Source organism: Miscanthus floridulus, chromosome 1 (assembly GCF_019320115.1).
Source record: "Miscanthus floridulus cultivar M001 chromosome 1, ASM1932011v1, whole genome shotgun sequence".
NCBI classification, from domain to species: domain Eukaryota; kingdom Viridiplantae; phylum Streptophyta; class Magnoliopsida; order Poales; family Poaceae; genus Miscanthus; species Miscanthus floridulus.
In genome coordinates this window covers 175514493-175531360 of record NC_089580.1, presented here as the reverse complement: position 1 = coordinate 175531360, position 16868 = coordinate 175514493, and the positions used below count along the sequence as shown (strand labels likewise).

At 43.8% G+C, this 16868-nt stretch overlaps 1 protein-coding gene across 1 annotated transcript in view; it reads left to right on the top strand.

Moving 5' to 3' along the window:
• The first annotated feature begins 12250 nt into the window (after positions 1-12250).
• Positions 12251-16868, top strand: part of LOC136467395 (RNA demethylase ALKBH10B-like) — a 7884-nt gene continuing 3266 nt past the window's right edge. Inside the window, exons 1-8 of the mRNA XM_066466084.1 lie at positions 12251-12988; positions 13865-13960; positions 14758-14861; positions 14991-15108; positions 15441-15551; positions 15635-15747; positions 16126-16280; positions 16504-16864. Of these exons, the coding sequence (XP_066322181.1) occupies positions 12481-12988; positions 13865-13960; positions 14758-14861; positions 14991-15108; positions 15441-15551; positions 15635-15747; positions 16126-16280; positions 16504-16864 (1566 nt within the window). The 5' untranslated portion in view covers positions 12251-12480. The remainder of the gene's footprint in view (positions 12989-13864; positions 13961-14757; positions 14862-14990; positions 15109-15440; positions 15552-15634; positions 15748-16125; positions 16281-16503; positions 16865-16868) is intronic.

Genomic DNA, 16868 nt, shown 5'->3' with positions numbered 1-16868 from the left:
TCAAAGTGGCGCAAGAAGATGCGTCGATCCCCGTTTAATAAAAAATAAATTAGTTGGTCCTTCCCTGCTCAGCCACACACATCCCTTCTCACACCCATACTTGTCTGCGCAAGGTACCTCTTTTTTCTTGCTCGGTGTGTCCATGCAATGATGCTACTGACGTCCTTCCATTGCAGTATGTGAAGAGTAAAAAAGAGTGGGACATACATTTTTTTCGGTGTCATTGCACCATTATTGCCTTGGTTTCACTATTTTTGCCCTTTTTTCAGGGAACCACTATTTTTGCCTTTGTTTTGTCTCCAAAAGACATTTTCACGTCTGCACGTTTGATAGAGCTTTTGATTAAACTGATAGGGAGGCCATAACAAAAGCCCTGCCAGGAAGGCCTACAAGTACGAATATAGGTGTATAGGATTCTACTCAATTGCGGGTACATCGCTTGCTTAAAAAAACATCTATTCACCTTCGCTAAGTATATTGAGACCATTTCTTTGTTATACTTACTCTATCAAGCCATCAAGTCACATTTTCAATCAACTTACAATTACTTGTGTCTCATCTTCGCTTGACACACATGCATACGAATCCATCAATCATGAAACTCGTTTTCTATATTGCATAATATGACCAAGATTCGTATGAGATACCAAGAGATAACAATCAAACCGTGTCTTTTTTATTATTTTCACCACATTCTTGTCTTTTTATGCATTTCATCAATATGCCCTGGACTCATTTCTCGTTTACATGTCGTTTGCTTCGTTTGAGCTCAATCACAATAAAATATACCTAGGACGAAACACCCGCAATTCTCATGAAATATATTGATTTTTAATCATGTTGTCATTGAATCCGCATAAATCCTCTTAGAGCCTAGATGCACTTTCACGACCTCATCCTCCTTTACGTTGACATGTTGGACGCCCTCAAGATTTCGCCCTCAAACATCAATTCGATCGAGCACCATTCCGCGGGGTCATACCCGATAAGTGAGTAAAACTTAAATTTGAAGCGATTGAATTCTCTAGCACCTTTATATATCATGCTATCTTAGGCCACCCATGCTACGCAAAGATGCAGGGCAGGGTTCTTTGGGGAAGGGGGTTCACAAAAGCTTGCAAGAGTTTTATTCATAACAATTGGACGGAGAGGTGTCGGCCTAGACTGAACGCCCATGTTTTGGTCATTGCCTCGTTGTTGGGGGCCACAGTGCCACAGCCCCACGCCGCCATGGTTGTGAGAGGGCGCTTGCATCCTTTCACATGTGATTGGGTGAGAAATAGAGAGAAACTATGGACTTGTTTGGTGGCACTCTGGTAGCGGAGCCGCACCAAACGACGATGCAAGGAGTGATTCTGCGTATGTATGGAGGCGGAGCCACGATTTGCAATTTTGGCCTCCGGCTCTGGCTTTGGCAAGGAGCCCGTGGATGCGAAGCCGTGCCAAACACGGCTTATATTTACATGTCTCTGTGCGTGTAGTAGAAAATAGGCTTTGCTCCCTTTGGTTTTTTACGGTTGTAGTAGCCGATTTGTTGGGTCTTCGGCAAGTGTTGGGGTAGAAGCTGCTAAAAAAATCATGCCAAATGCACGTAAGAGCACCCACTGCCAAGAGAGGAGGAGGAGAAAAGGAAAGAGTGAGGGTGGGGGCTCAGGGGCAGGGGATAACTGGGTCCATTGTTGGGCTCAGCTTGACGTGTGTTGGTAATGGGGCCTATTGGATCTACATGGACGCACAAGTGCACAAAAAACACTTTAATTTGATCTGACACAAATTTACAAAGAACTAGAAGGCCCAGCAGGTCGCCGGGATGATTTCTAATCTTTTTTTAAAGCAATGTTTGTACTTTATTTATTCTGGGGAGGTTTGTTTATATCGCGAACTCTCAAAGTTGTTACAAACTATGGGAGGGGATCGATCCAAACATGAGACCGATCCAGGTCCCAATTCAAACCAACATGAGCAAGATCATGTGCACCCCTATTACAAGATCGTTGTACATGGACAATGTCAGCCCGACTAAAATTCAGAGACATAAGGAACTTAGCTTCTCTAAACAAGACACCATTAGCTGAAAAAATCATAAGAACAGGACTGGAGAGCCTCTACTATAATTGATGAATCGGTCTCCAAAAGGATCTGAGATATACCTTGGTCTATTGTTGCATAAAGAGCTGCAAGGCACGCTTGGACCTCTGTCCTAAGCGCATCATGCACCACATTGATTCTTCCTGCACCAGCCATCACAACAGCCCACTGTGATCTCTCACAATAAAGCCCCATGCACCTTTCTTTTCTCTTTGAGAGTAAGCTCCATCAAAATTAATCTTCAAGATGTCTGCAGCAAGTGGAGACCAGCAAAAAATTCCACTTTGTTTCTTATTTGCCTTCTCATGTGTATGAAGATTATCAAAAGATTTCATAGCCTGTACCTTGTACACTATCTCCTCGGTGGACATGGACATAAATTTGTCCCCAGCATTTGCCTTGTTTTGTGCATCCCACCAAACCCAAAGAACATCAATCACTAATAATTTTTTATCCTCTTCTAGTTAAAGAATTTTGATGGCAACCTGTTTTACAGAGCTAAGGTCAATCGAGACAAGCGAAGCTGCTCCAAATTCAAAGGTCTCCAACATTTCTTGACAAATTTACATTTGAGAAAAACAATGCCCACCATCTTCATTTAGCCGCCAACATACAGGGCACCGTGTATCAATGTCTATGCCTCGGCGAAGAATATTCATGCGTAGAGGAAGACTGTTACGAGATAGTATTTAGAAAAAAAAAGTTTCACCTTCGGTTGGTATTGAAGCTCCCAAATTTTCTTCCAATTAATGTTACAAGTGTGGTCTGAGATAGCACTAGCTTCACCTACCTGTCTCCTTTGTGAGAGATCATTTTTGTCTTTCAAAACGTGGTAAGTAGACTCAACTGAGAATTCTCCTTCTGAATCAAAATGCCAGGCCACCCACTTTTCAACGGGAAAGATAGAATGTATTTTGCATCTTCTTCCGAGAAAACGCCATTTACCAAGCTTCTGTCCCAATCACCAGACATCGGATCAATAAGGTCAGAGACCTTGTTTAAAATTGTTTGCCCCCTAGGTGTACAGGGCCTTCTAATGGGATAAAGCACGGTTTGTCGTCGTTACTCTATTTTGACAGGGTCTTCTACGTTCGTTTAGCTGTTCTCACACTACTAGAGAACAGACTTTAGAACGATGTCCTAATTTGACATTAGCCTCGGCATTTTTTATCCTCGGGACTAAAGGACCCTTTAGTCTCGGTTGGTAATACCAACCGGGACTAAAGGTCCCTGCCCAACGGTCGTCCACGGGGCAGGGATCTTTAGTCCTGGTTTGGGTGATGCCCCGGTAAAAGCTCTAGTTTGGTTTTGGTTAATTGATGAAACCCTAAGTGCTAACCTAGTTTATCAAGATAATTATGAGATAGGTAGCACTACTCCAAGTGATGAAGCAATGGCGAAGATCATGACAATGGTGATGGCATGGTGATGGTCAAATGCTTAAATTTGGAAAAGAAGAAAGAGAAAAACAAAAGGCTCAAGGCAAAGGTATAAAATATAGGAGCCATTTTGTTTTAGTGATCAAGACACTTAGTGAGTGTGATCACATTTAGGATAGATAGCCGTACTATTAAGAGGAGTGAAACTCGTATCGGAATGCGGTTATCAAAGTGAGATTCGGCGCTTTCGGGAAAATGGAATGCCTATTTTCTATTGCGCCGGATACAAATTTCTTGTGGTTGGCACATTGGAGCAAGGGTGAAGAAGTTAGAAGTAAAAACGAGTTGATCGTGAAGACGCTGGCGTCGGTCAACTAACCGGACGCTGGGTCTGAAAGCACCGGACCCTGGCAGCGCGCGTCCGGTCAGGTGTGGCAGAAAGGTCGCCAGTTTCGGTGTTGCACCGGACGCTGGACCTGAGATGCACCGGACGCTGGTTTCTGCGTCCGGTCAAACTGACATGGCGACACAGTAACTAGGGTTTAGCACCGGACGCTAGTCTGTGTCTGGTCAAGGTGGACCGAACGCGTCCGATCGATGAAAACTGGATTTGGACCCTTACTGTAAACGACCGGATGCTAGTGGTTCAGCGTCCGGTCAGTTTTGCCGGAGCGTCCGGTCAGTTAATAGCCGTTGTGATCTGGCGGTTCAAGTTTAACTCAGAATGACACGTGGCTTACATCTGTGGACCGGACGCTGTGTCCAGGGTCCGGTCAGTATGACTGGAGCGTCCGGTCAGAGCGCGTTTTGCCCAGTGAAGGGGTACAATGGCTCTATTTGATGGGGGCTCTATTTATAGCCCCATGGCCGGCTCAAGGGACATCTCTTGCACATTTTCATTGACATAGCAACCTTGTGAGCTTAGTCAAAGTCCTCCCACTCATCTCCATCATTGATTTATCATCTTTGTGAGATTGGGAGAGAATCTAAGTGCATTGCTTGAGTGATTGCATCTAGAGGCACTTGGTATTCGTGTGCGCTGTGGATTTCGCTTGTTTCTCTTGGTGGTTGCCACCACCTAGACGGTTGGAGCAGCGGTGAAGGATCGGCACGAGTTGGTGATTGTTTGTGGCCACCTTCGGTGATTGTGAGGGGAGTTGTACCTTCCCCGACGGAGTGCCGAAAGGTAACTCTAGTAAATTGCTCGTGTTATTGAGTTACCTCACTTGTGGGTCGGTTCTTGCGGTGTCCAATCGTGTGGACGAGGTTTGTGAAACACCTCTTAGCTACCGAACCACCAAGTGTTGGTCGACACAACGGGAACGTAGCGTGTTGGCAAGCACGTGAACCTCAGGAGAAAATCGATTGTCTCTTGTCTTTGGCATTCTCCCGGTGATTGGCTATACATTCATATTGTGATTGGTTCATCCCCTACACGTCGGTATAATCACTCTACTTACTCATTTACATTCTTGCAAACTAGTTGATACAAGCTTTTTAGTGTAATTAGAATTGAGAGCTTGCTTTATTATTTACATTCATCTAGTTGAGCTCTTTAGAGTAGCAAGGTTGAGAGCTCTTAGTGAGTAATTACATAGCAAATTTGTGTGCCTAAGTAATCATTGCAACTAGAATTGTTGGATAGGTGGCTTGCAACCCTTGTAGAGCTAGAGCAAGTTTGCATTACGCTATTTGTCATACTAATCAAATTGCTCTAGTTGATTTAGATTTTTAAATATGCTATTCACCCCCCCTCTAGCCATATTAGGACCTTTCACTCGGGAATAAATATTAATCTTTAGTCCCGGTTTGGCCCTCTAACTGGAACTAATTATCCTGGCTAATACACCGGCTCATTTCTTCCCCCCCGAGCCCGAGCCATTCCATTCAAACTCGCTGCCTCTGTTCTTCAGCTTGCTGTTGTTCTTGCTCTCTCCCTCTCCATTGGTGTTGCTCTTCGATTTTTGAGGTAACAAACTTAATCCTCTTATGTTTTATCAGTAGCTTATCTCATTTTGCGATATAGATAAATATGTAACTTTATATGTTGGACTTTATTATGATTTTATGTCATTTTTAGCTCAAAATCACATGATGATTTGCATATATGTTTGGATAAACAAAAGTTAAATTAGTTCATCAAAATCACGTCTCGCTCGTCCTCGCTGGAGCACGCGCCATCCTCGTCCCCGGCGGCTTACGTGATCTTAGAATTAATTTTTTCATGAAATGAAAACTTAGAAAATAGTTAGAAAATTATAGAAAATCCGTACTAGTTGAACTTGCGGACCGTGTTTAGCTCGGCGAGTATGTTCTGTGTCGAGCGGTAATGGACGTTAAGGAGGAGCTTTGATTCTACGAGGGAGAGCGGCAACGGTCGTAGAAGACCGTGTTTCCTTTCTCATAGAATCGGAGCTCTTCCTTGGCTAAGTACGGTGTTGTCCGGTGAAAAAATGCTCGCCGAGATGATCACGTAAACAAGGTCAACTAGTACGGATGATTATTTATTGAAACATGTTTTTGAGCTATAATTTGATGGATATTTGATAACTTCAGACCTACAAATATCATCTACAAATGTTACTATCGTCGGCAACCTAAACGCCCGTGAGCTCGCCAATATCAAGCAGGTCACTTAGAATTATTTTTTTCATGAAATGAAATACTTAGAAATCATGCCTTTTATTTTTTAGAATTAAATTTTCCATGAAATAAAAAACTTAGAAAATTATAGAAAATCCGTACTAGTTGAACTTGCGGACCGTGTTCATTTCGGCGAGCATGTTCTCTGCCGAGCGGTAACGGACGTCAAGGAGGAGCTTTGATTCTACGAGGGAGAGCGACAACGGTCGTGGAAGACCGTGTTGCCTTCCACATAGAATCGGAGCTCTTCCTTGACCAAGTACGGTGCCGTCCGGTGGAGAAATGCTCACCAAGATGATCACGTAAGCAAGATCAACTAGTACGAATGATTATTTATTGAAACATATTTTTGAGCTATGTGATTTCTATGTCATTTTTAGCTCAAAATCACATGATGATTTACAATAATAAAATTACTTGATAGTTTGGTATTTTACTATTATACATAGTACATATTTCATGGTTTAGTTAGATAAATAAATAATTTTAGTTTTGTTTAAATATATTATTTTAGAAAATGTGAAATTTACACTAGTTTGCAAAAATAAGTATAGAAAGTAGATGACAACTGGTACCGGATCCTCGGCCTCTCGTTCGGTTGCGAAACGACTGAGGCCAGAACTCCCTCTCATTATCTGCGGCAAGTGTAAGCAGAAGATTGTAATGGAGTACCGAGTCAAGAGACAGGGACCCAACAAGGGTCGTGTTTTCTACAAGTGTCCGGATCGCGATGTGAGTTTCTTACGTATTTGATTATTATGGCTAATTGACCTGCTTTTCTTGAATATTTTTGACTAAATATTTTTTGGATTTAATTTCAGTGGGAGGGCAATGGATGCGATGGTTGGTACTGGAAGGAAGATTATGCTACATACGTGCAGAATTCGGGTGCGCTTGAGGTAGCGGCTGCTGATGATGAGGCAGTGAGCCAGCAGGAGAAGCTTATTGATATTCAACAGAAGAATGATTTATCTGTTCTAGTTGCGTACGGTCACGAAATAATTATGTTACTGAAGTGTATTATAGTTTTAGTTTGTTTAGTGATAGTTGGGATTGCTTACGTTCTAGCCAGGCTTAGTTAATTAATCAACCGTATGTGTGTCATCTATGTTGTGTAATAAAATACTTAATTATGTTTAAGGTTTTCATAATTTGTCGTGTAATACAGATTATGTCACGTCATTGGATGTACAATGCCGATCGTCGCTCCCAAGACTTTATTGAGGGCGTGCACTATTTTTTAGGTGTGGCCGAGGCAAATAAGCGGGATGGTTTCATGTGCTGTCCATGTGTCATATGTAAGAATTTAAAAGAATATTCAAGCTCAATGAGTCTTCATTCACATTTGCTTAAGTCAGGTTTCATGTCAAACTATGTATGTTGGACTAAGCATGGAGAAAGCGGGGTCATGATGGAAGGATGTCCCACAGCTCGGACAACAGAAGCAACCAATGCAAAATCTTGTTGTTGCTAATGAATATGGTTCCAACATAGAAGTCTATCGACCAGACAACTCTGGAGAAGTGTCGGTTCAAGACCTTAATGCCTTTTTTGAATAAACTGGTTTAACCTTGGATCAAGTGACGGGCAAAGCTCCAATCCAGAACCTGGAAGTTGATACCTCGAAGACTTATAAATTTGCAAAAGTCTGTACAACCCTACGGCTCTGAATGAATTGGGTACGCAAATGTACTTGCTCAACAAGTGGTACATACAGGCGTGTGGCAGGGGTGAGCAGTGGATCTTTATCAGATTTAGAGACCATCATTACTTCCGTGGCGATGACATCTTACATATTAGTTTCGAAGAATTGCATCAACTATACCACTTGGACGCTCTGGACAAATCAATCATTAGCTCCTTTTGTTTGTAAGTGATTCTTATTTTTATTTAATAAACTCACTTCCATGCGTACGTGTATATAATTATCCTCACATATAACTTATATTTATATACAGATTCCAGATGTCAGAGCTCCAAAGAATACAAGACACCAGTGTTGGCTTCATTGATCATTATATCGTATTCAAAACCGATATTATTGTCAAGGAGCACTGGATATCTGAAGCACAGACGAATATCATGAAATTCTTCGTGAAGCAGCACGACAAGACAACAATATTTTTTCCGTACAACTTTGAGTAAGTGTTAATAATAATGTAGTCTACACATTTTATGTAATATCAATACAACTTATATGCATGTACATATGTGTATAAAACAATGCAGGTTTCACTAGATACTCATTGTCATTGAGTTAAACTCAAGTCAGTTAGTAATCTTGAACTCATTGAGAAAAGAGCGAGCACTATATCAAGATATGATAGACATTATCCAGGGGTAATTTCGATCTCTCGCGCACAACTATTATTGAATAGACTTTGTCATAATTTATTAACGATCGTACATTATTGGTCGCACAGGGTTTGGAAAGAGTTTATTCGGCAACACCGCAAGGATTGCAAGGCACCACTTAATGTAGTTAAAATACCATTAAGCTGTACTATATATACTTCCCCATGTGTTTAATTACTATATCGTACTTCAATTTACGTGTGAGATGATGAGAATAATCTTCTTCTCGTACAGTGGTGTTTGCGGCAGGAACCAAGTAATAACTTGTGTGGATACTACGTTTGTGAATTTATCACTGCACACATAAGAACTCCTGGAGATGTCATCAGAGTACGTATATATTAATTTTTATTTATTTTTAAATGAATATATATATATATATATATATATATATATATATATATATATATATATATATATATTAATACTTTTCCTTTTATTTCAAATGCAAGACTGAATGGTTGAAACGAAGGGTCATGCAAAAAGATCATCTGAAAGCAGTTCAAGAGTCAATAGCAGGATATCTTATAGAAAAAGTGCTAAATCCCAACGGCGAGTTCTACTTTGATCCTAAGGAACTAATGATGTAAATTAAATATTTATTGATACCGTTAGTTTCGAGAACAAGATTATGAAAGTGTTGTATATATACATATATATCTATAATATATATAGTTTCATACTTTATTCGAATATAATAATGCTCGAGATAAGAATTAGATGTAATTATATGCGTGCGTGTATTTGTATTAGCAGCGTAGAATACGTACATAAAAACATATTATATATTAAATAAATATGTGTAACTGAACTAAAAACAAATTAAAAAAAAAGAAAAAGAAAAGAAACCTTTAGTCCCGGTTGGGTTACCAACCGGGACTAAAGGTCCCTCTTTAGTCCCGGCTCGATGACCCGGGACCGAAGGTTCCACCTTTAGTTCCGAGATCGTTGTCCCGGCGCGGTAACTAGGACTAAAGGCCGTTACCGCTCGGGACAACAAGTCCATCCTGTAGTAGTGTCATGAACCCTTAGACCAGAACATAGGTCAATACTTCAGACCACCAACAAGTATTGTCACGTTGCTGCGAAGGCTAATGGTATACATGCGACGTACGCATGTACCAACCTTTTGGTCCTGCTCTACCTGGTCTCAATCGTCCTCCCTGTACATATAACACTTCTAAAACCAGATGCCATGCTTGGCTTCCGACGTGTTTTTCTCAAACCCCTTCCCCACACACCCACGTCAACTTCTTGTCGTGTGCCGTTGCAAACAAACGAGTAATGCAATCTGGTACGGTAAAAGCTTGCCAAAGGAAAACAAAACCGTTTTTTAATGTGTGAATACTCCGCGTCGATCGGGTTCCACCGCGCGCGTGCGAGTCTCGGCGGTCGTTGTCGTTGCAGCAAATTTCTTTAGAAAAACGTTGCCATCGGACGTGCGCAAGGCTGCAAAACACATGCTTTGAAAAGCCACCCGTAGTAACACCAGAGACGTTACTGGATTATTACCAATTTATTTATGAATAAAACCATTGAACCCGTCCTAGGCACCTGGTCAATCCACCCATCTGTTCCACGGCGGTAATGGCAGCCACTTGAGTGATTTTGATCGCTCGCATCAAGACGTTTGACTCCGAGAGTTAACCCCACACACTCCGTTGAACGGTGCCAGACAAAAAGAAAAGTTCCGGCCCCGTTCCGTGCACCTTCAACAACCCAGCAGGGAAACAAGATTGCTCCGCAAGCAACCTCACTGCGTTTTTCAGTTTCCACGGCAGCGTGCCACTGCCACCCATCGCATCCGCACCGGCAGCACGGCTGCGGCCTCCCCCACCCTGCCGAGGGCGCGTTTAGTTCGGTAAAGTTTGCACCTGTAAATTTTACATAGTGCACGATTCTTCACTGTAGCATTTTATTTGTATTTGTAAATTATTGTCCAAACATTAACTAATTAGGCTCAAAAGATTCATCTCGCAAAGTTAAAGCAAATTGTGCAATTAATTTTTAATTTTGTCTACATTTAGTACTCTATGTATGTACCATAAGTTTATGTGACGGAGAATCTTCTTTTTACCTAGTGCATTTTTTGAGAACTCCGAATCTGCCGCCAGCCCGCCATCCCGCTGATTTTCCTCGCCCTCCAATTCCGAACCAGGGCCTTGTTTAGTTCCCTTCAAAATTCCAAGTTTTTTCACTCTCTCTCCATCACATCAATTTTTAGCCGCTTGCATGGAGTATTAAATGTAGGTAAAAAAAATAACTAATTACACAGTTTAGTTGGAAATCATGAGATGAATCTTTTAAGCCTAGTTGGTCCACGATTGGACAATATTTGTCAAATAAGACGAAAGTGGTACTATTCATCAGGTTGAAAAAACTTTCAATCTAAACGTGGCCCAAAACCCGTCGTTCTCCTCGCGAATGAGACGCAAATCGCGTGTGAAACACACCTGCCGTGCTGCCCGGCCTGTTTGTCTGTTTGTGGCGCGACGTGACCGTCGCACGGTGACACGAATCAGCAGCTGGGATCGGCGGATCGCTCCCAATCGGGTCGGAAACGGAACGGAACGGACTGGACTGGGCGGGCTCCCCGCCCGTGCGGGCGCCGTGCCGTCGCGGAGCGCCCAACCCTGATGGAACGCTCCAAATCGAGGAGCAGAGCCGACGCGGCCCGAGTTGCCCAAGTCAGCACGGAATTTTGCGACCTCGTCCACCCCTCGCCGCAAACGATCTCCGCTTTTACCTCTTCCTCCCCCGCTATCCGGCCGGCGTGCCGAACCGCGGACGCTGACGCTCGTTGTGGCGTGGCTGACGGGTGGGGGCGCCCACCATGTGAGACGGCCGGGGTGGCGTAAAGGGGCTCCCGTTTCCTGTCCCATGCGTGTCGCGCACCGCACCTCGCACCAACCCACAATAATGTGGGGGCCGCTGCAGCCTGCAACCGACAGTCCGACACCCACCGCTGGCGGCTTCGGCCGGCATCGGCCGTCCGTCACACGCCAAGCGCATCTCGAGGCGTCCGCCCTCGACGCCGCCGTATGCGTCTGGCGCCAATCCCAAGAGCTGCCGCTGATGACTGGGGTCTGGCCCTCACACCCAGACGCAGGCAGGCAGGCAGGCGTGAAGCCACCACGGTAGCCCACAATGTCGGACGGTGAGATTTGAACAGCTACAACTACAAGTGACTGGTCTCTGCCTTGCTCAACTGCAGCTGCAGCGGCTTTTCTGCTCCGCTTTTCCCTATCGGTCAATGCGAAATTTGTCCGGTTGGTTTGGCTCATAAATCATGACATAACTAAAAGTACCGTAGACTAATTTATTGTAAGAGAAAAATACTATTTATTGACAAAAAATACGGCTTATAAGGGGAGCCAACACGACGAATCGCCAAACGGAGCCATGAGCCACAACCACAGCTCCGTGTGCTTTAATAAAAAAAAACAAACACAGCTCCGTTCCACTGACAAGCGGGTCCTTGGTCCACCAGCCGAGCACCGGGAGATAACGATCAGCGAACCAACAACAAACACCACCTCCCGTAACCAGCATCAAGACAGCACGCGAATCCTAAAGCAAAACCCCCACCGGCTCCGGCCGCCGCGTACCCGCCGTTTCCCGATCCCTCACACCGACAGATGGGTCCGGACCCATCTGTCGGCCGCGCGGCTCCACATAGTCGTTGGGTTTCCGCCTTGACACCGCGTCACCCTCCCGCCCGCCTAGTTTCACGAATCTTCGGATGACCAGATCCGGCTCTCCTCTTCACACCTCCGCCTGGCCAAGCCTCCTATCTCCTCGCTCCTCACTGTCTACTACCGCCGCTCGCTTCTCTCTCTCTCTTTCTCTCGTCTCCATTCCAGCACCACCACCACCACCACCAGAGAGGAAAACAACAACAACATTGGAACGAAAAATATACGGCAAAACCCTAGATCTCCCTTCCTCTCGGCATTGCTGACTGGGCTGCGCCTTTCTATGAGCGCGGGCCCCCAGTGGTGAGGGACGCACGGCGATGGCCTCCGCCGCCGCCGCCGCCGCCGTCATCACCTCCCTGGCCCCCGGCGCCGCCGTCGCCGCGGCCGAGCCCGCCGCCTGGCTCATGGACGAGCGCGACGGCTTCATCACCTGGCTGCGCGGCGAGTTCGCCGCCGCCAACGCCATCGTCGACCTCCTCATCCTCCACCTACGCTCCATCGGCGAACCGGGCGAGTACGACCACGTCTTCTCTGTCGTCCAGCAGCGCCGCCACCACTGGACGCACGTGATCCACATGCAGCAGTTCTTCCCCGTCAACGACATCGCCTTCGCGCTCCAGCATGCCGGCTGGCGCCGCCGCGCGCACCCGGCCCAGGCGCTCGGGGCTGGCGCGTCGCCGGCCGCGCCGCCGCCGCCGCCCCCTCGCCGCCCAGCGTTCTCGCAGTCCCATCACTCCCATCAACACCATCGCCACGGCGGCCACTACCGCCCCGATCCAGCGCGCGGCGGCAGCGCCTTTGCGGCGACTGGATCCGAGAAAGATGGTAAGACGAGATCTTTTCGTGTGATACCGTGCTCTATTTTCTCTTTGTGTGATAGTGTGCTCTTATTTTCTCTTTGTGTGATAGTATATGCTCTTATTTTCTCTTTGTGTGATAGTATACTCTTATTTTCTTTGTTTGGCGTTAGTACAGTGTCTGTTTCGTTGCCACACGGACTTCCCTATTTACAATTACCCCTCCGTTCTGATGGATCATAAAACGGCACGATCCATCAAATGCATTTTCAGTGTGCATTTGATTTTCTTGCTTGCTGATCGGTCTTCAAGGTATTGAACCAATGATGCTTGTTGCCAAAATGCTGATATCCATCTGTACATGTTAATGTGGTAGTCTAAAGTTGATGAAGCGTTGCTGCTTCTGGCTTGTGTATGTGTTAATAAATGTCGAGGTCTTAAAAAGGCAAGCTTTTTACGTGCTGAAATGTGTGATTCTGTACCAATTGCCGATTGGGGAGGCCCTAAAGATACTGATAATGTTATCCAGAACTACCTTTCCTGTATAAGTTATGTATATAGGCACGTGCAGAACTATGCAGAGCTTCTCCATGTGGAGACTGTTCTTTCTGAGCATTTCATAGGTCTGCATGTTCCGCAACAGAGTCAAGTTTATAGATTCCTTCTGCTGTCTTAGAGTTGTGATTTATGTAAGGATGATGTATTTGAATCTTACACTCAAGCATCTGCATGGGAAGAGTTGAATAGCTGTTCTCTTCATTATATACATGCTAGTGCAGTTACGGTTTCATTTAACTCATTTAATGCAGTATATTCCCTGTTTGCATGTAACCTTGACAAAGGTGGCAAATTCATGAGTAATTAGTTTAAAAATACTCTCTCATGTGCTCTTGACTTCTCCTAGGACGTGAAGTTCATTACAAGGAAGGGAGGGGGCTGAAAGAAACAGGAAACGTCGTCAGTACTAAAAGCTTGCGATTGGATTCTCCTATACTTGATGGTACACAAGCGCATAACATGCATACAATGCGTGCTCTTTTTAGATATTCATTTATTTAATTATTGTATGTTGCGTCATATAGTCTTTCCTGATTGCCCACTGAAATGAAATTATCATATAGCCCTTCTGTCTCTAAACATATGCCCTTTTTTTTTAAACTTTCCACTGTTGCTAATACAAACTTCTTCATTGTTTTTTTGCGAAGTGTATTAGTCAAATCGATTGACGTGGTTGGTATATGGTGCCTTGTCAACTCAAAATGCCCTGTGTATGGTTAAGTATATTTGCTAATTGTGGAATGATTTCCAATTTGTTAATAACAGGGTGCCTTTAGGATAGAGATAGACAACTGAAACTGAGTCAGTAATGCGACAAAGCAGCTGAAACTGTTGGTATTACCTGCATGAAGTAACTAGTTGATTTGTAGTTCTTGTGAGCTCATCCATTTTTAATTGGTGTGACTCAAATGATCAGTGGATGTATTTGATCCTTCCCATTTGTATGGAAATCGTTGGATGGATCTGTTCTGTTGTAACCTCAAATTTTGGGTGCGAATAATGTATGACAAGTAGGAACTCTGAGTAAAGTATGATAAATAGGACCTGAGCTTGACGCCCTTTGCTTTCTTGGCTGGAATAAGCTAGCAACAACTGACTACTCAGACAAGACTGCCTGCTCTTCTCTTGGTCATGTCCTAATCACTGTTGCCTTATGGAGTTTGAAGAAATGTGATAGAAAATTAAAGAATCCTACATATTACATTCCTAAACTATGCCCTTGTATTATTTATACTGTAGAGGGTGAAAAGAAATCAAAGCTGCAAGCTGTTTCTGAAGGAAGTAGCAAAGTGGTTGCAACCCCTGTGGAGTATTCAATCAATGAGATCATTGATGGCAGCATGGTATGTTAGCGTAAAGAAGTAGAATTTCAATTGGGTTATTCAGTTTTCCCTGCCAAGTCATCTGGACATTTCAAAGAATGTTGACATGCACTTTCTTATGGCTAACCATGATATTTTTTGTTCCTTTAGGTTAATACTGTTGAAGGGCTCAAGGTTTATGAAGGGTTGGTAAATATGACCGAGGCAAATAAGATCCTTTCTTTAGTTAATGAAACAAAAGCCTCTTACCGACGAGGGGGGCTTGAAGGTAACCTTTTAAATGTTTGTTCTTTCCTTTTTGAATTAATTTCCTGCAGAAGTTATTTGTTTTTGTGTTTATGACCTTATGTGTGTGCAGCCTATTGGAAATTTGTTTGTATGCTGTTTCACTTTTGCTTTATCTATTTTCAATATGCATTTAGAATGCATACCTGGATAGAACTGTGCTGGTAACCTAGAAAAATAATGTGTGTCCGTGGTATAATCTTATCTCTAGTTTGGTTACTTTTGTGTTAACGGAAAATGTCCTAGTCCTTGTGCACTAGGTGGTTAATTGTTTGGGATTTTGTCAAGTTAATACTATTTTACTTGATGAAACAGCTGGACAGACAGTTATTATTGCTAAAAGACCAATGAAGGGTCATGGAAGGGAAATTGTTCAGCTGGGTGCTCCTATCATTGAAGGCCCTCCTGATGATGAAAATCAAAGAGGTAGATCAAGCTTGCACTACAGTACCTAATGGTAGTATCGCATTTTGATGACAATCTTTGTATCTTATTAAATGTGAGTCTAGAAACAAGGGTGGAGGCGATTCCTGGGTTGCTGCATGATCTGTTTGACCGCTTATCTCAGCAGGAGATTATACCCTTCAAACCAGATTATTGTGTTATCGACATCTTCAGTGAGGTAATTTGCTGCTTCTTTTGGCTTAGGGCAAGGTCAATATATGTTGCCCTAGTAGTAAGGGAGGGTCCTTCAGAAGGAATATACACTGACAGAAGTAGGCAGTCAAGTGGGGGCCATGTTTTAATTGAAAAATGAGAGAGATATAGACATGGCGAGAGCAGGAATGGTTGGGATGGGGTAAAGGGGAGGTTGCAGGTAAGGAGAGAGATTTTAATATTTGTTTCGTTCTTGTTCGGGTGCTACTGTCGATTTTATTACCTCCCTCCACAATGGTGAGCCAAGAAATAAGGCTCCTTGCTTTACCACTTTTATCGCTCATTGTGGACACCTTGAAATGGACCATATGTATGATTAAATGATTTTTTTTCTTTTTTTCAGGGAGACTATTCTCATCCTCACCAATCCCCTCCTTGGTATGGTAGACCTCTTTGTACCCTCTGCTTAACAGATTGTGATATGGTGTTTGGCCGATCCATATCAGTAGGAGAGCGAGGTGATCATAGAGGTCCTCTGAAGCTCTCGCTCGCTACTGGGTAAAACATCCCTAGTGTCTTCTCCCTGTTACATTTGGCTCTTAAAGGTTCAAACCATAGACACAGCTTGATAGTTCACACTCCACTCTTTGAATAATACATTGTGGGCTTAGTTTCTGGTTAAGGAAACATCCATTTAGCTCTTCATCTTTTGTTTGTAAGGTTTAGATAGCACGTCATGAGACTGCATATTTGTTGAACATTATTGTCTGTCTCAACGCAGGTCACTTCTACTCATGCAAGGGAAAAGTGTTGAATGTGCAAAGCGAGCTATTCCTGCTACACGCAAGCAGAGAGTCATACTAAATTTTGGAAAGTCTGTAGCAAGAAAGCACATCCCAGCTGAAAGTGCCCGCTTTACTCCTCCATTAACACCTCCTCCTATGCCTTGGGGTCAATCATCAAGGCCAGCTAACATCTCTCGCCATCCCCAAAGTCCTAAACACTTTGGATATGCTCCTGCCAGTGGTGTACTTCCAGCACCAGCAGTTGGACCTCATCACGTCCCACCACCTGATGGGATGCAGCCACTGTTTGTAGCCCCTGCTCCTGTTTCTGCTGCAGCCATACCTTTCACGCCAGCTGTTC